General features: G+C 45.7%; 1 protein-coding gene across 3 annotated transcripts in view; it reads right to left on the bottom strand.

The window, feature by feature from the left end:
* The window catches only part of LOC135010247 (gastrula zinc finger protein XlCGF48.2-like), a 38,670-nt gene that overhangs the window by 12,250 nt on the left and 2,624 nt on the right, over positions 1-23,796 (bottom strand). For all 3 annotated transcript variants that reach the window (XM_063952339.1, XM_063952340.1, XM_063952342.1), the window contains exons 3-5: positions 22,214-22,292; positions 21,998-22,095; positions 21,574-21,841 (exon numbers count right to left, since the gene is read on the bottom strand). In XM_063952339.1, the coding sequence (XP_063808409.1) occupies positions 21,574-21,841; positions 21,998-22,095; positions 22,214-22,292 (445 nt within the window). The remainder of the gene's footprint in view (positions 1-21,573; positions 21,842-21,997; positions 22,096-22,213; positions 22,293-23,796) is intronic.

Here is a 23,796-nt window from a genome sequence, read left to right as displayed (position 1 = left end):
CATATTGCATGGACCCAAAAGCAGACATTGGTGAGTAACAGTTTCTGAACATACACACGGCCCAGCTGGCATCATAGGACAGGAAGCTTCAATAATCAGATGCCAACCATAATGGCCATTCAGATTCTGTCCCTCACCCCCATACACATTGGTTACTTCAGAGCTGAATAGACATGAGAAAAATTAGCAAAACATCCTAGTCCAATGAAGATCTACAGGTGGACACAGAGGGCCTCAGTCAAAGTCGCTTGGAATGTGGCCGCAATTCCAACTGCCTACCACAAATGGAAATCTCATGTGGACATCAGACAGTATTCTGAGTCAGACATGTCTTATAAACGCTCTGCCCCCAGCTCTACGCTGACTAAAGCGGCCACCACCACTGGAAATGGCACTCACACCTACACCATGCTAGGTGGAACACATCTGACTGATAATGGCATGGAATGGGAGTACACAAGGCATCTCAGTAGAAGAGACATATCCTGCATGTAGCTGTGATCCCAGCACTGCGATCCAACATCGTGACCATCGTAACCCCACAGATGGCCAGCTTGTGCAATTGGCCAATGGAAGCGGGGCTGCAAGGCCAAGTAGTCTGCGTGGTGACATGAAGTCCCTTGGCTCTCCCCTCCTAGAAAACGAGGGCGACGTACCTTCTAATAACACAGTCTTCAGTCCGCCTTCTCCACACGCCCTCAACACCTCAGCCTGTCAATCAGGGAGCGGCAGAGGGGGACTCCGAACAACAGCGCAAGGCCCATTCTAAACATGGCGGACTTTGCACAACCACAGATTACTGATAATCAGAAATTGGTATGAAGCCACGCAACAGCGCAGAACTCTGAATCAGGACCATAGCCAGCAGCTGAGAGCCACAATCAGCATCAATATGTCCTTCTGGCCAGCCGGAGTCCAGCTACTAACTCAGGTGGATGCTTCGGTGTAGATCTTAGGGAGAAGGGAATCACCTGATACTTTGCTTTGGTATTGCAGTGTCATTTCAAATATATTAAAGTACTATATATTAAGATATCAATACACAAGGAAGATAAAGAATAATGTGGTAGAGCACAGACAGGATTATGGGTAATGTCACATGAGGACTCCCATCATTGTTCATGTGATAAAATTACTATGATAGCGTCCCATGGAGACTAGTAAGATCTCTGGGCTGGTAACACACATTGACATGATGTGAGGGGGAGAGCAGGAGTATAATAGAGGATGATGGCTCCTGATGTGTGAGATACACCAGAGAGTGTGGGGAAGAGACTGGTCAGATCTCTGGGCTGGTAACACACAGTGACATGATGTGAGGGGGAGAGCAGGAGTATAATAGGGGCTGATGGCTCCTGATGTATGAGATACACAAGAGAGTGTGGGGAGGAGACTGGTCAGGTCTCTGGACTAGTAACACACAGTGACATGATGTGAGGAGGAGAACAGGAGTATAATAGGGGCTGATGGCTCCTGATGTATGAGATACACCAGAGAGTGTGGGGAGGAGACTGGTCAGATCTCTGGGCTGGTAACACACAGTGACATGATGTGAGGGGGAGAGCAGGAATATAAATAGGATTTTAATTACCTACCGGTAAATCCTTTTCTTGTAGTCCATAGAGGATGCTGGGGTCAATATTAGTACCATGGGGTATAGACGGGTCAACCAGGAGCCATTGGCACTTTAACAGTTTAACAGTGTGGGCTGGCTCCTCCCTCTATGCCCCTCCTACCAGGCTCAGTATAGAAACTGTGCCCGAGGAGACAACATACTTTGAGAGAAGGAAATACACAGATAGTGGCGAGATTCATACCAGCTCACACAACAAGGCAAATCTGGCCAACATGCCGGAACAACTCAGCAACAACTGAAACCGTACTGAAACAGTAAAGAATGCAGAACTTACCTAGGAACCAGGCAGTACTGAACTAAATAATCACTGCAGGATAAGGCGCTCAGCATCCTCTACGGACTACGAGAAAAGGATTTACCGGTAGGTAATTAAAATCCTATTTTCTCTTACGCCCTAGAGGATGCTGGGGTCCATATTAATACCATGGGGATGTACCAAAGCACCCAGAACGGGCGGGAGAGCGCGCAGGCTCCTGCAGAACTGCTTGACCAAACCTGAGGTCATCAGAGGCCAAAGTATCGAACTTGCAAAGCTTAGCAAACGTGTTCGACTCAGACCAAGAAGCCGCTCGGCAAAGCTGAGACACCGGGGCAGCCGCCCGGGAAGAACCCAATTTACGAGTAGAGTGCGCCTTAACAGATTTTGGACACGGCAATCCTGCAGTAGAATATGCATGCTGGGTGGTGAACCTGATCCAGCACGAAATTGTCTGCTTAGAAGTAGGACACCCAATTTCCTTGGGATCATACAGGACAAACAGACAGTCCGATTTTCTGTGACGAGCAGTCCTCTTCACAAAAATTTTCAAAGCCCTCACAACATCCAAGGACTTTGAAGCAACTGAGGAGTCAGTAGCCACTGGCACCACAATAGGTTGGTTGAAATTACACAACCTTAGGAAGGAACTGTTGACGAGTCCTGAGTTCCGCCCTATCTTCATGGAAGACCAGATAAGGACTTTTACAGGACAAAGCCCCCAATTCCGACAAACGTCGCGCAGAAGCTAAGGCCAACAAAGTGACAGCCTTCCACGTGAGAAACTTGACTTCAGCCTCCTGAGGAGGCTCTAACAAATCTGATTGCAGGAAATGCAACACCACATCAAGATCCCAGGGTGCCGTTGGTGCCACAAAGGGAGGCTGGATGTGCAGAACCCCTTTCAGAAAGGTCTGAACCTCAGGGGGACAGCCAATTGTTTCTGGAAGAAAATGGATAAAGCCGAAATCTGGAGCTTGAGGGATCCCAATCTCAGGCCCATATCCACACCTGCTTCCCGGAATAGGAGAAACCGTCCAAGTTGAAACTCCACCACAGGAAACTTCTTGGTGTCACAACTGAGGGTTTAGGCTGACGGGAGGAAGCCTCAGTTGTAGGAGCTGAGATAAAATTAAACCTGGGAGGTTTAATCAGACCCCTGGACATGTAAGTGCAGAATAATTACCCGAAGGTGTGACCATGACAACCAAGTTAAAATTCAAAATAAAAGTGTATTAACAGACTCCGTGATACAACAAAGCAGCATTCAAGATTAGCAGTTGATAGTGGCAAATAACAGTTCCTGGAACACGTAGCCGTAGAAGGTATTGCAGAGCACTGGTAGGTTAGAACAGATGTTAAAAGTCCTTTGATAGAAATCCTTACCAGGTGTCAAAGTCAGAAAAATGTCTCTATGCACGTTGCCATATTTGCACCGCACACTGGTCCGCGCTGCGCATGCGTACGCTCTCCCGTGAAGGCGCATACCCGCGATAGCGTGCACTCGCAGGCGCGGTATGCGTATTTACGGTAGAGTTTACGTAGTCGTAGCGTGCGACCCATTCGTTACAACTGTTCACAATTAATGTAGTTTATAGATCATGGTCCCTTTGATAGATTCTGAAAGTTTGGTTAAAATAGAATGTCCCTGAGCTGAGGAATCCCTCTTTGCATCGTACGAAGGGTCTAACAGGAATCATACAGCAGTGTTTGGTACCCATCGGAAGAGTATTTAATTAGCAATATTCCGGTGTTGGTTTGGAGCGTATTAATCGCTCGTGCGAATAGTTATGGACATAAGAAGTTATGTCCATTTATTTATTATTATTTGTTCTTACTTAGTCATGCATCTGAACAGTAGGAGACAGGCATCAGTGGGTCTCAAATGTCTCTTTGACCTCAGAGATCCCCCAAACAATAGTTTGCATGTTAAGAGGGCCTCATATCTACACATGCATAAGGTAAACACAGGAATAGTAATTGAAGATCAATTGTACTCCAAATCAGTATCTTTCCCGCAGACGGAGTACAATAGCCTTTAATTACACTGAGTTTTTGAGACTCAATAAGGAGGGCCAACACCTGTGTTTACAAATGGGGCTGGATTTGTATACAGGAGAATGAGGGCTGAGATGTCATTGTCTCAACTGAAAGTGGACATCATGAATATAGAACAGAACCCAGACAGGATTCTGTTTTGTATTCGCCAAACAATCGCTCTCCAGAAGACAGGAATGTGTTAGTCATCACCCATTATTTTGCATAACCAGGGCCACTGATATGAATCAACTTATGACCTTTTGTTATGATGCAGGGCCGAATTCCTTCGGCCAATGAACAATGGGATTGTAGGGACTATGAGATTGCATTGTGTGTGGGGCATAAATAGGCAGGCCGACCACATCCAGCTCACTCTCTCTCATCAACGGTTATCTGCTGATAGCCGGGAGCTGGATATCGAGGCGCAGGCGATCAAACCCTTTGTGCGTAAGTTTCTCTCCGTAATCATTGTCTTTCTGTGAGCCAATTTCTCTCTCTCTCTCTATCTCTCTCTCTCCTCTTTTCTCTTATATCTCTCATAGTATTATAGTATTGTACTGTATTGCATTTAGGTCAGTGTAGTATTGTCTTTTTGTATTTATTGTTTAGTTCTGTGGTTAGGAAGTCCTTGTTATATTGTAGTGTATCATTTGTACTGTTATCCCCTTTTACAAGTATATTAGATATAATACAGTTAATAGGCTTTGGAACCTAAACCAGTATCTGTGTATTTTCTATAGTGTTAAGTGTTCACTTGAGCGTCGGTGACGCTCAAGCAGCTTTGTAGTTAGTCAGGTTACACAAGGTTGCACTTACACCCTGTACTCACATTAAGGTATTCAGTGTATTTCATTGGTATAAGGTTTTAACATAAAGGTATAGTGTTGTGAGCATCTGCATCGCTGGTGACCTCCTCGTGGTCTCGAGCGTAAGCTACGCCATAGCGAATCATTACCCTAGACATAACCAATAACGTGTCCTGTGATCGCTGGGCCGCGAGCGAACGTGACGCTTGAGCGTCTCGCCTACGGCCGAGCGATCGTTACGCCAACAGCGTACCATTACGGTACTTCTTAAGTAAACAGCGTACAGTGTTCTTAGCTTCATAAAGGGTTGCTTATACGACAAAGGAATTTAGCATTGTCAATTGGGAACTCGTCCTATACTTCTCACATCTGCACTAGGTAGATCAGCAGACATTATCCCCCAGCAAAGGGTGGGAGATTGTCTCATAGTGCTGGCGGGATAAGCGTCTGCTTCGCTTAGATAAAGAGTGCTGAAGGAACCCGGTAACCGGAAGTAAGAACAAAACGCTTGTGTCTTTTTAAAACTGTTTATTTTTCTTTTGTCTTGCGTACGCACGCATATATCTGCATTTCTGTTTCATTTTCGTATATCACTATTCCTGTTTGCCAATTTTATAGTTGATAGAAAGTGCTAAAAAGAGATTTGCTGTTATTTCATAGTAGAGGTAATAGTTAAAGTATAGAACAAACACACGGTTTGTCTGAGATACAAGGCAGTCAGTGTGGATTGCGGTAGATGATCAGGGATCATTTACATTGATAAAAATATATTGTGTTACGGTGGATCTTTGCATTGCGTACACGTGTCGCTAACAAAGACTAGCGTACGCAATCCAAAGGCAGACGCAACGTAGCGTCCGGTTACGCCCACGTAGCTCAAGTTGTGATAAAGTGAAGTAACGCAAAGGCGATAAGTAACGCACAGCGGTAGATAACGCGACGCGGAAAATAACGCAAGTCTATTTTTGGAGAATCTGAAATTTAGTTTAACAGATCCTGCTCCTAATTGGTAACACTGTTGGGCTAAAGACAAATTTCTGCGCAGAAATAGATATAGAAACAAAAGTGTACATGTGTTGAGTGAGTGTGTTTTGTATACAAAAGTTTATATAACTGTAAGGTGGAACCAAAAGGAAAGCCGGGTACTCGTCAAGGGACATACGTGTAAGTGACATATACGGTGGCTAGGGAGGCATCCCTGGTTAAATAATATTTGAGCATTAGAGTATAGCGGACCATAAGGTAACAAGACCAGGAGGTCATAAGGTAACAAGACCAGGAGGTCATAAGGAACAAGACCAGGAGGTCACAAAATAGACAAAGAGGTCCGCTATAAAAGTCCAGTGGCACAACGCCTGGGGTGTTGGTGCAGAACCCATATAGGCCATAAGCTCTTGCTGAAGGAATCGCGGCCGGAAACATCGATTCCATTGATCTCTCAGTACATAACAAGTAGTGCTTGTGTACTGAACGATTGGACCACACGTAATTGTGTGCAGTAGTTAGTAATCTGACCTAATACCATTAGAGTAAAGTGGTCACAAACGCTATTTGTACACTCTGACGTGATTTGTGTAATTTTTTATTTTTGGAAGGGAAGTTCGCTGGTCACTCAGGAACTATCCAACAACCGATACTTGCTGGGGAACGCGCCCCAGTAAATAAAGGTTCACAGGGGCCCTGGGTTGGGTACCGCAGCTCTGGATACAGTGATTGCAGCACAGGCCAACGTGGGCGAGAAGTAAGTGGGGTACTTGATAAACCGCCACCGCCGGCCTGCCCAGGACTTCTTGGTTTGTTTGTAAGGGTTCGCTGAAAGCCTTGATATTCAAGGAGGAATAAGCAACGCCTGCAGATTATGGGGGCCAGTTGTTCAGGTAGGGGGCGATCAACCTCGGTTCGGGTTGATTCAGAGAACCGATCAATTGGGTCGGCAAGGTACATCATGTGTGAAAAATACGGAAGTCACACAGAAATTTTATGTGATGAATGGGAGAGAATGACTGTACAAGACAGGGACAAATTCCCAAGAATAGGTAGCTTCAGTCCAGTAGTGTTACAAAATTTAAGGAGGAGGATAAGTCTCATTGAACCAACGAAGAGACAAAATAAACATTATGAATATTTACAGTTATGGCAACAGGAAAGTGAATTACAAAAAGAGTCTATTGACTTTTCTGACTCTTATCTTGAGAGGAGAGACAGTGGCATCAGGAGAGGGGTTGATTGCGGAGAGAAAGACACAAGGGTGAACAATAAAAACGCTCTTAGCAACTGTAATATAGATTATAAGAATAAGTGTAATAAATGTAACAATGATTATTGTAATACTGTTGAATGTACAACTATTAACCTGTGCAAGCTGCACCCCATGTCAAACCTCCCTCAGGAATACAAACAAGAAAGTGAGCCCAGAACGATGTCAGCACCTCTTCCAGCAACCATCACAAAAGCCATCCAGGTGGACGCGACAAAATTGGTAAAGGCAATAATCGAACCCCCTAACGGAGGGTCAGGTGAGGTCGTGTCCACAGGTACGTACAATGTTTCATATCACGCACAAACAGATGTACCCCATATTGTAAGACCAACACAAGATGATGTAACTGAGCTCGATCTGGCCAGGGTGATCTCAGTCCCCAATGGGAAGACTGACGATCAGGGAATCATTCCCGTCAAGGACAGTGCAATGCGCTGTCTCTTGTCCCGGACCGAATTGAGATCAATTATGTCTGAATTTCCTGATCCGAGGAAAAATCTAGCCAAATGTCAAAGGTTTATTAAAGAACTAGGAAACGCCACAGAACCCACCAACAAAGAGTGGCGGACAGTGCTGAGGGCATGTTTGCCCTCCAGTGTTGACCCTGAAAAATTCATTGCTGATTGTAAATTAAACACGGAGGTACCCTGTATGGAGGAACACAATCAGGAATGTATTAGGCAAATTAACCGACAGTTAGGAATATATTTCCCAACCACTGTCAAGTGGAATGAAATTTTCTCCATAAGGCAAAACGAAAAGGAAAATGTTTCTAATTATTTCAATCGAGCACTGCAAATAATGGCTAGAAACACTGGGATCGCAGACATCAAGACAAATGCACAACATAAAGGAATAGCGGTTAAGGTATTAATGAATGGTTTAAAGGATGAATTAAAAACAAGGGTACAGACCACCAACCCAAACTGGAGAGAGATCTCGGTGGCCGCACTAAGAGAGGCCGTCATTAATCATGACCAGAATATCACCAGGTACAGAGAGTCACTAAGAGATAAGTTAATGGCAGCAAATATACAGGCCCAAACCACAAGACCACCCCAACAAAAGCCACACACCCCTGCGAGAAATCCAGATATGGAAATCTGTTACAATTGTCATAAAAAGGGACACATTGCAAGAGATTGTAGATCAAGAGAAAGACAACACCATAATCATAAAATCCAAGGAATCAGGGAAGTACAGGGGAAACGATTGATGATGATGAGCATCCGAGCGTTTGAGGAGGCATCAAATCAACCAAAACCTCAGGTCATGGACACGTGGAGGAAGCCCAGGATTTGTTATCAGTGTAGGAGAGAAGGGCATTGTGCTAGCAACTGTAATAACCCACATAAAGTTAGACCCCCTAGACCAAGAAATGAGCAAAATTACAATACACACCATTATAATCAAGGATCACATAGGCAGGAAAGGTGATTATTAGGAATGGAGGCAAGCCTGAAGTAACGGTTAATGAAGTGGGAGGTCATTCACTAAAGACACAGGAATGACCAGGTGAAAAGTTGTAAATGTATTTGTGAAAAATGTTTTTCTCTCCCTCTCTCTATCCCCATCTCTGACTAGTAGTGGTAAGAATTCACACATTGCATATCCACTTGGTCCTTGCAGAAGTCTACCAAACCCCAGCATGACCTCCGCCACAATGTATTTCTGGCCAGATACAGACAGTGGAGTAATGCAGGTGCTGGTGGGAAGGGACTGCTCAGGGAGACCATTAGACACATAGATATGACAGCCTAATAAGTCTGACAATGTTTTTCTAATGCTAACAATGTTTTCTTACAATGTTTAAAAATGCTTTGTTTCTCTTTTCTTATTGATGGTTATTGTCGAGTTATGTAATGTATATATGCACATGAATTGTTCTCTATCTCTTTTGTTTTTTTATTTTCTCTCTCTTCTCACTCATGTTTCCATGGTTTAAAGATGGTATGTCACCCCTCAGTTGGACCAATGGTAATGCCAGATTTTTGCTCCTTACAGAAAGATCGTCGGTTAGGAAGGAATATTGCATCACCAGAATGATCGTTTTTTGAAGACTGAGAGACAGCACCTTTGAGAGGACAGCAGAACAAGAAGAACAACAAGACGAGAGAACTTATTATCGTAACGAGTTCTCCCCCCCCCCCTCAAACTGTTTTCTTATACCCCCTTTACAAATTTCGTCTTTTCTCCTCCTGTAAGATGGACTTGCCCCAAGAGACTGCGATATGGATTTTCCCGTTAACCATGATGTTGACCAGAGCAGTCTGTTTCGGTGAGAGTACCAGTGAGGTCGAGAAAGGATCCAGAAAGGCTCTAATGACTGAGACGGAGGTGTAAATTTCCAATAGCAACCCAATCACCAAGCAAAGGCGAGTACCGGGCACGATCTAACAACCATGTTATCTGTAAACATTTTCTTTGAAGGATTGTTAGCTCAAAAAAGAAAACTGTATCAGTAGGCTCGGTAACAATAATGCCAATCCAGTTTTAATAACCATAGGGACCGGCATCCATTGAGTGACTATCACTCCTTAGTGGGTAGCGTGTTAAATGAGACAGATTTTTGGGTATGTTCTCAAGTACCTCAAGGGCATAGCAAATCAGGGCTAGTACCATTTCCTTTAACGTTAGGGGAGGTACTTGAGCTAAGTGGTGGGAGACCGGTGGACCGGAGGTTTAACATCTCCAGCCCTCCTAGTTTGAAGCTCCACCAATACCATGTGGATAGGTCCCTCATATGTTTTAATATCTCCAATCCCCGTAAGCCGGGAAATTGGGAAGTGTCATGGAGCAACCTTACCATGACCTTTTCACACAGAGCAGATAGAATGCCTACAGATACAGAGCTCGTACGCCACATAGCCAGTAGAGGAAAATCTTTCCGGTATCGATATACCTTAGGAAATAGGATTACTAGAGTTGGAGAGGTATCACCAGGATACTGTGCACACATCGTACAAACCGATACGTGCATTAAGCAGTTGGAAGAATTAGGGTCAGGAGATTTCACCTGGAAGGTTTGTAACATGGTCATGTCCTTCTCCGTCCCCTATGTTCTCCCCGATGACGCATATTTCATATGTGGGAGAAAGGCGTACAAGTGGCTTGCCCCAAACTCTGAAGGATTGTGTTATATTGGAAAAGTATTGCCTGAAGTGATGACTGTTACACATGACAAAATGAAGGACATACACCGTGGTGCCCAAGCTCCTTATACTCACACTCATTACGAGCACCGAGTTAAAAGACAACTGTCAGAAAGGTTAGAGCATCCGGCCTCTGATCTTATCCATGAATCCACCGGGATTCAGGTTCTGGTAGCGTTAGATTTCACTCGCACCGCTCGAGGTGTGATGAATTATAGATACATTTCCGCACTCGCCAATTTGTTAGATAATATCACTGAAATGTATGATGACACGTTTAGATACACTGGAAGAGAACTTCAAGCTTATAAAACAGAACTAGTTCAGCATAGGATGGTTCTTAATTATCTTACAGCAGTAACAGGCGGATATTGTGTTACATTGGCAACACAGTACGGCATAAAGTGTTGCACGTACATCACAAATAGCACCGAGGATCCGGTAGAGGTCATAGACCAAAAGATGGATGATATTCTCCAATTGAAGTGGGAATTTCGTCGAAAACACAATCTCACCCTTGCTGCTGTAGGTAATGAGCTGACTGGTTGGGTGTCATGGTTGAACCCGCGAAATTGGTTCTCCGGTTTAGGAGACTGGGCTCAAGGAGTCATAATGGATGTTGGAAAGTTTCTCCTATGTATCTTGGGTGTCGTTATATCGATTGGATTGATATTTAGATGCGGGCAGGCTTTAATGAGGTGCAAACAAAGTACAAAAGTGATGAGCTTGAGGAGTGAGGAAACTGTAATTAACCTGGATTTGATTTATGACCCAATGATAGAAACCAGAATGTGATGAAAATGCGATTATACGGTCCGTTTCTTTCACCTGTTTTTCTGCTTTTCTCCAAGATACAAAGACCCCTTGGACGAGGAAGTTGACGAGACGGTATACAGACAAGACAACAGACAAGCACCAAAGATGAAGTTTTGATAACCTATGATATGGACACTTGATGAACTTTGCCATGGATCCCCAGTTTCCCTAGTACTTTTAAACTCACGCTAGCCCAACATTTTTTGTAAATCTGATGGCTCAGACAAAGCTATTTGCTCATGCCTAAGGAGCAATACAGCGCAAAGAAGACGACTCTCAACAGATACCGAACACAACCTCAACGACAGATGTACATTTCCCTGACATAGAATATCATTGCATTCTCCATAAGTGTTCTTTATCTTCATCTCTACAACCCTCAGGTAACGACACACATAGACGATAGGGAATACAGGCACAGATATCAGCAACCACATACCTCCCCCATTCATGTATCATCAACTAAAATGTGCTTCCCCATTTTGTTACAACCACAGCCGAAATGAGCTCGGTAGAGTTTGACAGCCCATCCACAGACCTGTACCACAGGATAAGAAGGAATTCAAATGTATACTTCGCAATACCTCGAAGCTTGATTTACCACACGTACGGCACGATGATACATGACCCTCCAAACATGGACTCATACACACATGCTTCTGCTTTCTCACTAGGTCATACCCTTTTCACACCTACTCCTCTCTTCTTCCTTACCCCACCATGGAAATCAATTAACCCCTGACTTACATTTTTCTCCTTAAACGTTTTGTGGCAGTTATTATTGACTGCCAAAGGGTGGACTGTCAAAGTCAGAAAAATGTCTCTATGCACGTTGCCATATTTGCACCGCACACTGGTCCGCGCTGCGCATGCGTACGCTCTCCCGTGAAGGCGCATACCCGCGATAGCGTGCACTCGCAGGCGCGGTATGCGTATTTACGGTAGAGTTTACGTAGTCGTAGCGTGCGACCCATTCGTTACAACTGTTCACAATTAATGTAGTTTATAGATCATGGTCCCTTTGATAGATTCTGAAAGTTTGGTTAAAATAGAATGTCCCTGAGCTGAGGAATCCCTCTTTGCATCGTACGAAGGGTCTAACAGGAATCATACAGCAGTGTTTGGTACCCATCGGAAGAGTATTTAATTAGCAATATTCCGGTGTTGGTTTGGAGCGTATTAATCGCTCGTGCGAATAGTTATGGACATAAGAAGTTATGTCCATTTATTTATTATTATTTGTTCTTACTTAGTCATGCATCTGAACAGTAGGAGACAGGCATCAGTGGGTCTCAAATGTCTCTTTGACCTCAGAGATCCCCCAAACAATAGTTTGCATGTTAAGAGGGCCTCATATCTACACATGCATAAGGTAAACACAGGAATAGTAATTGAAGATCAATTGTACTCCAAATCAGTATCTTTCCCGCAGACGGAGTACAATAGCCTTTAATTACACTGAGTTTTTGAGACTCAATAAGGAGGGCCAACACCTGTGTTTACAAATGGGGCTGGATTTGTATACAGGAGAATGAGGGCTGAGATGTCATTGTCTCAACTGAAAGTGGACATCATGAATATAGAACAGAACCCAGACAGGATTCTGTTTTGTATTCGCCAAACAATCGCTCTCCAGAAGACAGGAATGTGTTAGTCATCACCCATTATTTTGCATAACCAGGGCCACTGATATGAATCAACTTATGACCTTTTGTTATGATGCAGGGCCGAATTCCTTCGGCCAATGAACAATGGGATTGTAGGGACTATGAGATTGCATTGTGTGTGGGGCATAAATAGGCAGGCCGACCACATCCAGCTCACTCTCTCTCATCAACGGTTATCTGCTGATAGCCGGGAGCTGGATATCGAGGCGCAGGCGATCAAACCCTTTGTGCGTAAGTTTCTCTCCGTAATCATTGTCTTTCTGTGAGCCAATTTCTCTCTCTCTCTCTATCTCTCTCTCTCCTCTTTTCTCTTATATCTCTCATAGTATTATAGTATTGTACTGTATTGCATTTAGGTCAGTGTAGTATTGTCTTTTTGTATTTATTGTTTAGTTCTGTGGTTAGGAAGTCCTTGTTATATTGTAGTGTATCATTTGTACTGTTATCCCCTTTTACAAGTATATTAGATATAATACAGTTAATAGGCTTTGGAACCTAAACCAGTATCTGTGTATTTTCTATAGTGTTAAGTGTTCACTTGAGCGTCGGTGACGCTCAAGCAGCTTTGTAGTTAGTCAGGTTACACAAGGTTGCACTTACACCCTGTACTCACATTAAGGTATTCAGTGTATTTCATTGGTATAAGGTTTTAACATAAAGGTATAGTGTTGTGAGCATCTGCATCGCTGGTGACCTCCTCGTGGTCTCGAGCGTAAGCTACGCCATAGCGAATCATTACCCTAGACATAACCAATAACGTGTCCTGTGATCGCTGGGCCGCGAGCGAACGTGACGCTTGAGCGTCTCGCCTACGGCCGAGCGATCGTTACGCCAACAGCGTACCATTACGGTACTTCTTAAGTAAACAGCGTACAGTGTTCTTAGCTTCATAAAGGGTTGTTTATACGACAAAGGAATTTAGCATTGTCACAGGCCTGGTTGTAGTAGTGGAGATAGCCGAGGAACATGCCAGTAGTTGTAACAGGTTAATCTGGTAATTTGAGTAAGCTGCTGTATCAGCTGGATGGAACCAGCCAGGTGGTAAAACACGGAGTGGATGCTGAATAGAATCAGCCAGGTACTAAAGTCACGGAGTGGGTGCTGGATGGAACCAGCCAGGTGATGAACTACAGAGTGGATGATGTGAGATGCTAGTGAGCGTAGAAACAGAATAGCTGATAGATGATTACCGGTGGTAGTGGATACTGCTGGTAGATATGATCCGCTGGATCAGCACCGGTGTTTTGTAGAAGCTGGAATCTGTTTGAAAGCTGGCTGCTGGAAGCAGATAGTAGATAGCTGGAAACTGGACAGCCACAGAGGACTGTAAAGTCAGGCTGCACCGCAGGATGGAAAGCAGGTGCGGGTCTCTTTGTGGATGCTGGAGGCAGGAAATGGAACCTGGAGAAACAAGCCACAGGAAAGAGAGACTGGAACAAGGTATGACATTCAAAGCACGGACATCTATCTGGCCTAGACACAGGATACTTATACCTGCTGCTATGCAGGCATTAGCTAGGCAATTATGCAGATTCAGAGATGGTGGATTGGAGGAATTGGAGCATGTGATCAAATCCAACATGGCTGCGCCCATGCTGGAACCTGGAGGGTAAACTGGTTAGAAATGTAATGTGTAAACATAGTGATAATGGCGGCGCCAGCCGCGGAGGACATGAGACGCCAGATGGCAATTATATGCCGAGACACGTGGAGACCGCGGCAGGCATAATAAACCACTCTGAGAACCTGCAGCAATATTACAGGAACGGCGGCGGAGGCCGCAGAGGACGGGAGACGCCATGTTGGATTCAAACATGGCGTCGCTGTAGTAGTGTCTCAGAACAACAGGAGGGATGCACAGAGTGTGGACACAGATGAGATCCGGACTTGGAACGCTGGGCCAGTCTCAGAAGATACCTGAACGGCAGGTAATGGCGTCCAGATACCCGGATCGTGACACTTGGATTCACACAAAGACACATACTTTTTCCAAATTCGATGGTAATATTTAGACGTCACTCCCTTCCTAGCCTGTATCATAGTAGGAATAACTGCGCTCGGAATACCGTTCCGAGCTAAGATCTGGCACTCAACTGCCATGCTGTCAAACGTAGCCGTGGTAAGTATTGATAAGCGAACAGCCCCTGTAGTAGGAGATCCTCCCGAAGAGGCAGAGTCTTTGGATCTTCCAGCAGTAAGTCCAGCAGATCCGCGTACCAAGCCCTCCTTGGCCAGTCCGAAGCAATGAGGATTGTGCCAGAACCTTTGTTCTTTTTACAATCTGCAGAACTCTTGGAATGAGAGGAAGTGGAGGGAACACATACACTGACGGGAACACCCACGGTGTTACCAGTGCGTCCACCGCCACTGCTTGTGGGTCCCTCGACCTGGAAAAGTACCTCTGCAGCTTCTTGTTGAGGCAGGAGGCCATCATGTCTATGTGAGGAACCCCCCACCAACCTGTTACCTCCTCGAACACCTCCGGGAGGAGGCCCCACTCTCCTGGATGGAGATTGTGTCTGCTGAGGAAGTCCGCTTCCCAGTTGTCCACTCCTGGAATTAAGATTGCTGACAGCGCCACTGTGTGCCTTTCTGCCCAGAGGAGGATTCTTGTCACCTCTGACATTGCAGCCCTGCTCTTCGTTCTGCCTTGTCAGTTTTTGTAGGCCACTGTGGTCACGTTGTCTGACTGCGCATGAACAGCCCGATCCTGCAGAAGGTGTGCTGCTTGAAGAAGGCTGTTGTACATGGCTCTCAGCTCCAGGAAGTTTATTGGAAGAAAGGATTCCTGACTTGACCACCTTCCTTGGAAGGTTTTCCCTTGAGTGACTGCTCCCCAACCTCTGAGACTTGCATCCATGGTTAGAAGGATCCAGTCCTGAACCCCGAACCTCCAGAAGGTGAGGCAGTTGCAGCCACCAGAGGAGTGAAATCCTTGCTTTTGGTGACAGACGTATCCTCTGGTGCATGTGTAGGTGGGATCCCGACAACTGGTCCAGGAGATCCAGTTGAAAGGACTGAGCATGAAACCTTCCGTACTGCAGAGTCTCGTAGGAGGCAACCATCTTCCCCAGCAGGTGGATGCACTGATGAACCGATACCCGGGCAGGCTTCAAGACATCACAGACCATTGTTTGTATCACCAACGCTTTCTCCACTGGTAGGAACACCCTCTGCACGTCCGTGTCGAGGATCATCCCCAGAAAAAGACAGCCTCCTTGTCGGCTCCAGATGAGACTTTGGAAGGTTCAGGATCCAACCGTGCTCCCTGAGCAGATGCGTTGTGAGAGCAATGGACCTTAACAACTTCTCCCTGGACAATGCCTTGATCAGCAGGTCGTCCAGATATGGAATTATGTTCACCCCCTGCTTGCGGAGGAGAACCATTATCTCCACCATCACCTTGGTGAAGACCCTCGGTGCCGTGGAGAGACCGAATGGCAGTGCTTTAAATTAATAGTGATCGGCTAACAGTGCAAACCTGAGGTAAGCCTGATGCGGCAACCACATCGGAATGTGGAGGTATGCATTCTTGATGTCCAGGGACACCAGGAACATCCCCTCCGCCAGTTTGGAAATCACCGCTCTCAGAGACTCCATTTTGAATTTGAACTCCTTGAGATAAGGGTTTAACGAGCTCAGTATTGGCCTGAACGAACCGGTTACCTCCTCCATTCGTCTTCTGTACCTTAAAAAGTTTTGCTTAGTAACCCTTGTTTAACTGATGAGGTGGAACTGGAACAATGACCTCCAACAGTTCCAATTTTCGGACAGCGTCCAGTAGAAAAGCTCTGTCTGCCGGCAAAGCTGGCAAGCCTGATTGAAGATTCGGTGAGGTGAAAGAGTTTGAAACTCCAGTCTGTACCCCTGGGACACAATATCCTGTACCCAGGGATCCAGGCCAGACGACACCCAGACGTGGCTGAAATGCCGGAGTCTCGCTCCCACCTGACCTACCTCCAGGCTGTGCGGTCCACCGTTATGCTGAGGGCTTTGAGGCACCAGAAGCAGACTTCTGGTCCTGGGAACCTGCAGTTGCAGGTTTTTTGGATTTGGCACGACCACCTCTAAAGAAGGTGTGAGAGGGCTTATTCTTTCTAGTCCTAGCGGGCCGAAAGGACCGTGACGTGTTGGGAGAAAAAAGTTTCTTCATAGCCGGTGCAGCTGAGAGAAGAAAAGGACACTTACCCGCGGTAGCTGTGGCAATCCACGCATCCAGCGCCTCCACAAAAAGAGCCTGACCTGGGTAGGTTCTCCACACTTTTCCAGGATTCCGCGTCCGCAGACCATTGGCGCGGCCAGAGACCCCTGCGAGCTGAGACGGACATGGAGGAGATCCCCACAGCCATGGAACCCGGATCCTTCATGGATTCTACCAGAAACCTTGCAGAATCCTGTATGGGGATCTGGAATTTTTTATCCGGGTTTTCCCAGGATTTTTCAAATATATAATTTAATTCTTTAGAAGCAGGGAAGGTTAGCGAGGCTTTCTTAATGTCTGTGAAGTAAGCCTCCTCAACCTACACAGGAATTGTGTCTGCAATATTCAACACATCCCGCATGGCCTCAATCATCAACTGCACCTCCTTAGCAAATGATGCCATTCCCCTCAACACATCCCCATCACCGTCTGCCGTGTCAGAATCGGTATCCGTGCCATCTTGCGTAATTTGGGCAAGAGCACGTTTTTGATAGTGTACCGCAGGGGGGCCCGAGTGAACAGAACCGGACCATACTACCATAGAAGACTGCAATACCTGAGTTGCATTCTCAGTCTATGCAACCCTCTCCGAAATCTAAGAAATAAACCCCTTAATAGAGGCAAACCACTCCGGTTCCATAAACGGGATCTGCGCTACAACAGTGCAATCCTGATTACATGGAATGGGATCATACTGAGAAGATATATCCTATGCAGCATATGAGACAGTCTCTAGACATGGTTGCTTGCAAACCCCACATACACACAGGTTAAAGGGCAGACAGAGTTTCCCCCCTCCCAATAATGGCAAAGAGACAGAGTTTGGAGCCAACCCACACACAGCGCTTTCCAGGTATAGGGAGACCCTTAAACAGCACTGACTGTGCCCCTTAATAGGTGACAGTCTATACACAGCCTCCCCCCCCCTTCTACCATATAGATAACTGGAGTTGCTCTGGACGGACTACTCTTCACAGGCAGCTGCAGGCAGGAAAATGGCGCTGAACGCTGCTGGGTCCGCTCTGAGAAGCTCCGCCCCCTTAATAGCGCCGTCTTCCCGCTTTTTTAAGATTATACTGGCCTAAGGATTTTGCTGCTGGCTGAGTGTCAAAGTCGAAAAATATCATGATTCACATGCCTTGTACTAACCCCAATGCACATGACCGCTGCTCGGGCACCCACTTTCCCGTGCGTACGCATCCCCCCAGGTTGCGTAGGGGACGCTCCAACGTCTCATGCGCATGGAGATGAGTATTTACGGCGGAGTTTGTAAGCGTCTAGCGTGCGACTCGTTCGTAATACATTTAACACAAATAGTGTGTTTTATAGATATTATTCCCATAAACAATGTCAGCAAGTATGTTTAGTGTAAATGGTTCTTGGACAGAGAGATTCCTCTTTGCATGATAGGAAGGGTCAGATAAAGGTTGGTGTCTAGTATCCAGCTGTAGAGTATTTTAATGGTAACATTTTGGTGTTGGTTAGGAAGAGATTGCTCGCTCCTGCGTATACTTATGTACAAAAGTAGTTAATAGACATTTACTGTATTTGCTGTTCATTATCCATGCGGCGGGAAACCTGAGGATACCTCCCACCTGAGCAGTTGGAGAAAGACACAGCCCACCTGCTCGAACCCACCTATGACCTTTTGTTATAATGCAGAGACACATTCCTGTGTCCAATGAACAATGAGATTATAGGGACCATTGTATTGTTACTGTATGCTGTGTATATAAGGACCACCATTGCCTGAGCCAGTCACTTACTCTCTCTGAAAGGCTTTCTCATTGAATGATGAGGGCTGGATCCAGGACGCGCTCTTGAATCATTCCCACGTATGTATTGTTCTCTGTAGCCATTTTGTTATCCTTTGTGTTTGCCATTTATTCTCATTCTGTTTGCTCGTGTTTGCGATTGTATGCTATTGTTCATATTATTCCTTGTTATTCTGTTTAGATTTTGATGTTAGTTTTGTAGTGTTTTCCCTTTTCACTCTAAAGAATCATCCACAAAGTTTTTAAATCCAAACCAGGTCTTGTGTTTTCACTAGTTACTGTAAAGGGTTTTCTTAGCGTCTCAATCGCTCAAACAGCTTACATATTATCAAGGTTAATAAGCGTTACATCATTGTAGTATTACATTGCCAAGGTTTAGAGTATAAGCTTACCCTTACTGTGTGTGGTTAATAAGGTTTTCTGTGTAACATTCTGTGAGCGTCTGCGCCGCTCGTGTCTCACTCACGGCGCAGCGTCCGCTACGCCAATAGCGTAGCATTACGGTGCTCGGGACGCCTATAGCGTGCTCGATACTAAGCGTGATTCTGTGAGCATACGTGTCGCTCGTGCATCGCGCCCACGGCCTAGCGTCAGCTACGCTAAGTGCGTACCCTTACGGTACTCAGTGCGCCAATAGCGTACTTAGTCCGTAAATAGTATATAGCTTATGTTTTAAGGTAATAATTGACATTATCAATTGGGGGCATCGTCCGGGCCTCCTCATATCCACAGCCTAGCGGAACCAGGCAGACTTTATCCATCAGCAAAGGGCAGGAAGGTAGTATCCCCCTGTTAACCATTTGGTGGTCGGGGATATGGTAGTGCTGATTAGATAAGCGTCTGCTCCGCTTGGTTTGTAGGGATGCTGGTGGGATCCGAATCCGAAAGCTAAGAACGTTAAGCTATTGTCTTTTAAACCTGTTTTAATTTCTGTATTGGTGCATATAGCACACGCAACACACCTGTATTTTCATTTGTGTACTTTCACATATCTACCTTTCTGTTTGCCATTGGCATTGATCACGTGCTGAGAAAATTTGTTGCTATTTAGTTAAAAGTAAGATTAATACTTAAGGGAGTAATTGTAAAACACGCACGCAGCCTGACCCAGTTATAAAGGTTATACAGGAGACACTGTGTGGTGCTTGGTAAACGATTATAGTTAAATATCGTTTGCGTTTATAGAAGCGTGTTATTTGTGTTACTGCGGGAGTATCCGGCCTGTGTACACGTGTCTCTGACCGAGTGCGAGACAGCGTACGCAACGCAAAGGCCTACACACGTGGCGTAAATTACGCAATGTGCGTACAGATACGCCCACTAGATACAAATCACACGATAGCATTGTTTTAGTAGGCGATACGGAAGCCACGCGATAATAGCACAGATTTGTTCAGTTTCCAAAATTTTAGTTTAAAAAAGATCCTTCTCTCGTTGCATCTCCTCTGGGATTAGCCTGTGTTACCTGAATGAAAGAAATTTTCTGTACAGAAAAATCAAAGTATATATGAAGAGAAAGAGCATGTGTATGCAAATAAAGGTTTTTGTGTGAACCCCGGAAATCGAGATCTCGTCAAAGGACACCCGTGAAGTGAACACGTGGTGGCGTGGGAGAAGGCCATCTCACGTTAACAGTGTATAAGGTAAAAGGAGCAATTAGTAGTACAGCAGATCAAAAGGTCCGCGAGAGTCAGAAATCCGTTTAAGGTAAGTAACGAAGCACTGAAGACCCTGACTTAAGAAAGGTCAGAGGTAGTGAGCACAGCCCCGGGGGATAGCGTAGTACCCATATAGGCCCGTTTTGAGAATACGCTCCGGCTGAAGGTTTCGCAGCCTAAAAAAACGATTCCGTTGGTCGTGCGGCGGATAAGTAATAGTTACTTATATGCAGTGCGACTGTACCGCATGTAATTGTGTACATTAGTTGGTTACCTTGATACCCTTAATGTAGACATTGTTGATGTATACTACTTGATCTTAATGTTTGTGAATTATAACCTTATGATTTATTTGCTTTTTGTGACTTTCATGATGACTCAATAAAAAGTTATTTGAAAAAAAAAATTCCTGAGATGACACTTGGAAGAAAAAACACCATCTCGGCCAAAATCGAGACCTTAGTAAATATACCCCACTGTCTGTTCTCTAATCTTTTGTGCAATAAATTTTCTTCAGCACTTAACTCCACATATCCAGTCAGGTGTCGGCGTTGTCGACGGAGACACCACACACACACACATTTGCTCCATCTCCTCCGTAGAAGAGCCTTTTACCTCAGACATGTCGACACACACGTACCGACACACCACACACTCAGGGAATTCTCTTATCTGAAGACAGTTCCCCCACAAGGCCCTTTGGAGAGACAGAGAGAGAGAGAGTATGCCAGCACACACCCAGCGCTAATACCCCAGGAAAAACACAGCAATTTAATGTTTACCCAGTAGTGCTGTTATTATTATCTGTGCCGAATTATGTGCCCCCCCCCCCTCCCTCTTCTTTAAAGCCCTCTCTTCTACCATGGTATAAGCAGGGGAGAGTCCGGGGTGCTTCCTCTCAGCGGTGCTGTGGAGAAAAACATGGCACTGGTGAGTGCTGAGGGAGTAGCCCCGCCCCCTCGGCGGCGGGCTTCAGTCCCGCTAAAAGAGTAAAATTGGCGGGGCTCATGCATATATACAGTGTCCAGCTGTATATATGCTCTCTTTTGCCAAATAAGAGGTTTATATTGCTGCCCAGGGCCCATGTCTCCTGCGGAGCCCATCTATCCCCATGGTCCTTACGGAGTCCCCAGCATCCTCTAGGACGTTAATGAAATAGGGGCTGATGGCTCCTGAATCTCCCACTGGGCAGATACATTTCCATCATTAGTCTGTACTGACAGAGGAGGGTGTAGAATAAGAAACTGCTGCAGTGACTGAGTAAGGAGAACATGTGACTGTTCTGTAATAAGTGTTTATTACTCACCTGTGCTGATGGCTGTAGGTATTTGCTCCTCCTTACACTGCTGATCCCCCCTCACATACGTCTCTTCTTCTTCTCCTTCTTCTTCTGTATGTTTTGCCATGTTATCAGTAAAATACGTCTTTTCTTCTCCCTCTATAAATTCTTCTTTCATATCAGTCACATACGACTCTTCTTCTTCTTCTTCTGTATGTTTTGCCATATTATCAGTAAAATACGTCTCTTCTTCTCCCACTATATATTCTGCATTATTATCAGTCAGAAATTCATCCTAAATAACCCACAAAAAAAACACCTTTCTAATAATGTCTGATGTCATTACTTGAGATTAAACAGTATAATATCAGTGTATGATACACAGTTTTAATACAGACGAAGCAGTTAAAAGTCACTTTGGTATATTGGCGAGACCCTAAATCCCACCTACCTGATCCTTCTGTGGGATCCTGTGATTCTCCTCTGTACAATCCTGGGAATACAGAGGACGGGGACATCTCTCTGGGGTATCTCTGTTACTGGGTCCATCTGTAGGAGACACACAGTGACTGAGTACAGTGTATATATGTGATTATCAGATGATGTGTGTATATAGGGGACCCCATACCTGCTCTCCCCTGTACAATGCATGACAGTCTCGTCTTACCCAGTGATGTGAGGGGCCGGTGATTCTCCATCATCACGTCCTTGTACAGACCCCTGTGTTCCTCTATATACTCCCCCTCCTGCATGGAGAGATAGACAGTGACATTCTGACACCTTATAGGAACCTGACACACACAGTGATACAGTCATCACCCAGACACATCCCCTGGTGTTACTGTATAATGTCCCATTCCCAGCAGTCACCTCTCCAGTCATCACCCAGACACGTCCCCTGGTGTTACTGTATAATGTCCCATTCCCAGAAGTCACCTCTCCAGTCATCACCCAGACACGTCCCCTGGTGTTACTGTATAATGCCCCATTCCCAGCAGTCACCTCTCCAGTCATCACCCAGACACGTCCCCTGGTGTTACAGTATAATGTCCCATTCCCAGCAGTCACATCTCCTGTCATCACCCAGACACATCCCCTGGTGTTACTGTATAATGTCCCATTCCCAGCAGTCACCTCTCCAGTCATCACCCAGACACGTCCCCTGGTGTTGCTGTATAATGTCCCATTCCCAGCAGTCACATCTCCTGTCATCACCCAGACACGTCCCCTGGTGTTACTGTATAATGTCCCATTCCCAGCAGTCACATCTCCTGTCATCACCCAGACACATCCCCTGGTGTTACTGTATAATGTCCCATTCCCAGCAGTCACCTCTCCAGTCATCACCCAGACACGTCCCCTGGTGTTACTGTATAATGCCCCATTCCCAGCAGTCACCTCTCCAGTCAAAACCCAGACACGTCCCCTGGAGTTACTGTATAATGTCCCATTCCCAGCAGTCACCTCTCCAGTCATCACCCGGACACGTCCCCTGGTGTTACTGTATAATGCCCCATTCCCAGCAGTCACCTCTCCAGTCATCACCCAGACACGTCCCCTGGAGTTACTGTATAATGCCCCATTCCCAGCAGTCACCTCTCCAGTCATCACTCAGACACGTCCCCTGGAGTTACTGTATAATGTCCCATTCCGAGCAGTCACCTCTCCAGTCATCACCCAGACACGTCCCCTGGTGTTACTGTATAATACCCCATTCCCAGCAGTCACCTCTCCAGTCATCACCCAGACACGTCCCCTGGAGTTACTGTATAATGCACCATTCCCAGCAGTCACCTCTCCAGTCATCACCCAGACACGTCCCCTGGTGTTACTGTATAATGTCCCATTCCCAGCAGTCACCTCTCCAGTCATCACCCAGACACGTCCCCTGGTGTTACTGTATAATGACCCATTCCCAGCAGTCACCTCTGCAGTCATCACCCAGACACGTCCCCTGGTGTTACTGTATAATGACCCATTCCCAGCAGTCACCTCTCCAGTCATCACCCAGACACGTCCCCTGGTGTTACTGTATAATGCCCCATTCCCAGCAGTCACCTCTCCAGTCATCACTCAGACACATCCCCTGGCGTTACTGTATAATGTCCCATTCCCAGCAGTCACCTCTCCAGTCATCACCCGGACACGTCCATCCGGTGTTACTGTATAATGCCCCATTCCCAGCAGTCACCTCTCCAGTCATCACCCAGACACATCTCCTGGTGTTACTGTATAATGCCCCATTCCCAG

The sequence above is a fragment of the Pseudophryne corroboree genome, unplaced genomic scaffold (assembly GCF_028390025.1).
Source record: "Pseudophryne corroboree isolate aPseCor3 unplaced genomic scaffold, aPseCor3.hap2 scaffold_2316, whole genome shotgun sequence".
NCBI lineage: Eukaryota > Metazoa > Chordata > Amphibia > Anura > Myobatrachidae > Pseudophryne > Pseudophryne corroboree.
The sequence above is the reverse complement of the archived record's forward strand: the minus strand, read 5'-3'. Positions and strand labels throughout refer to the sequence as shown.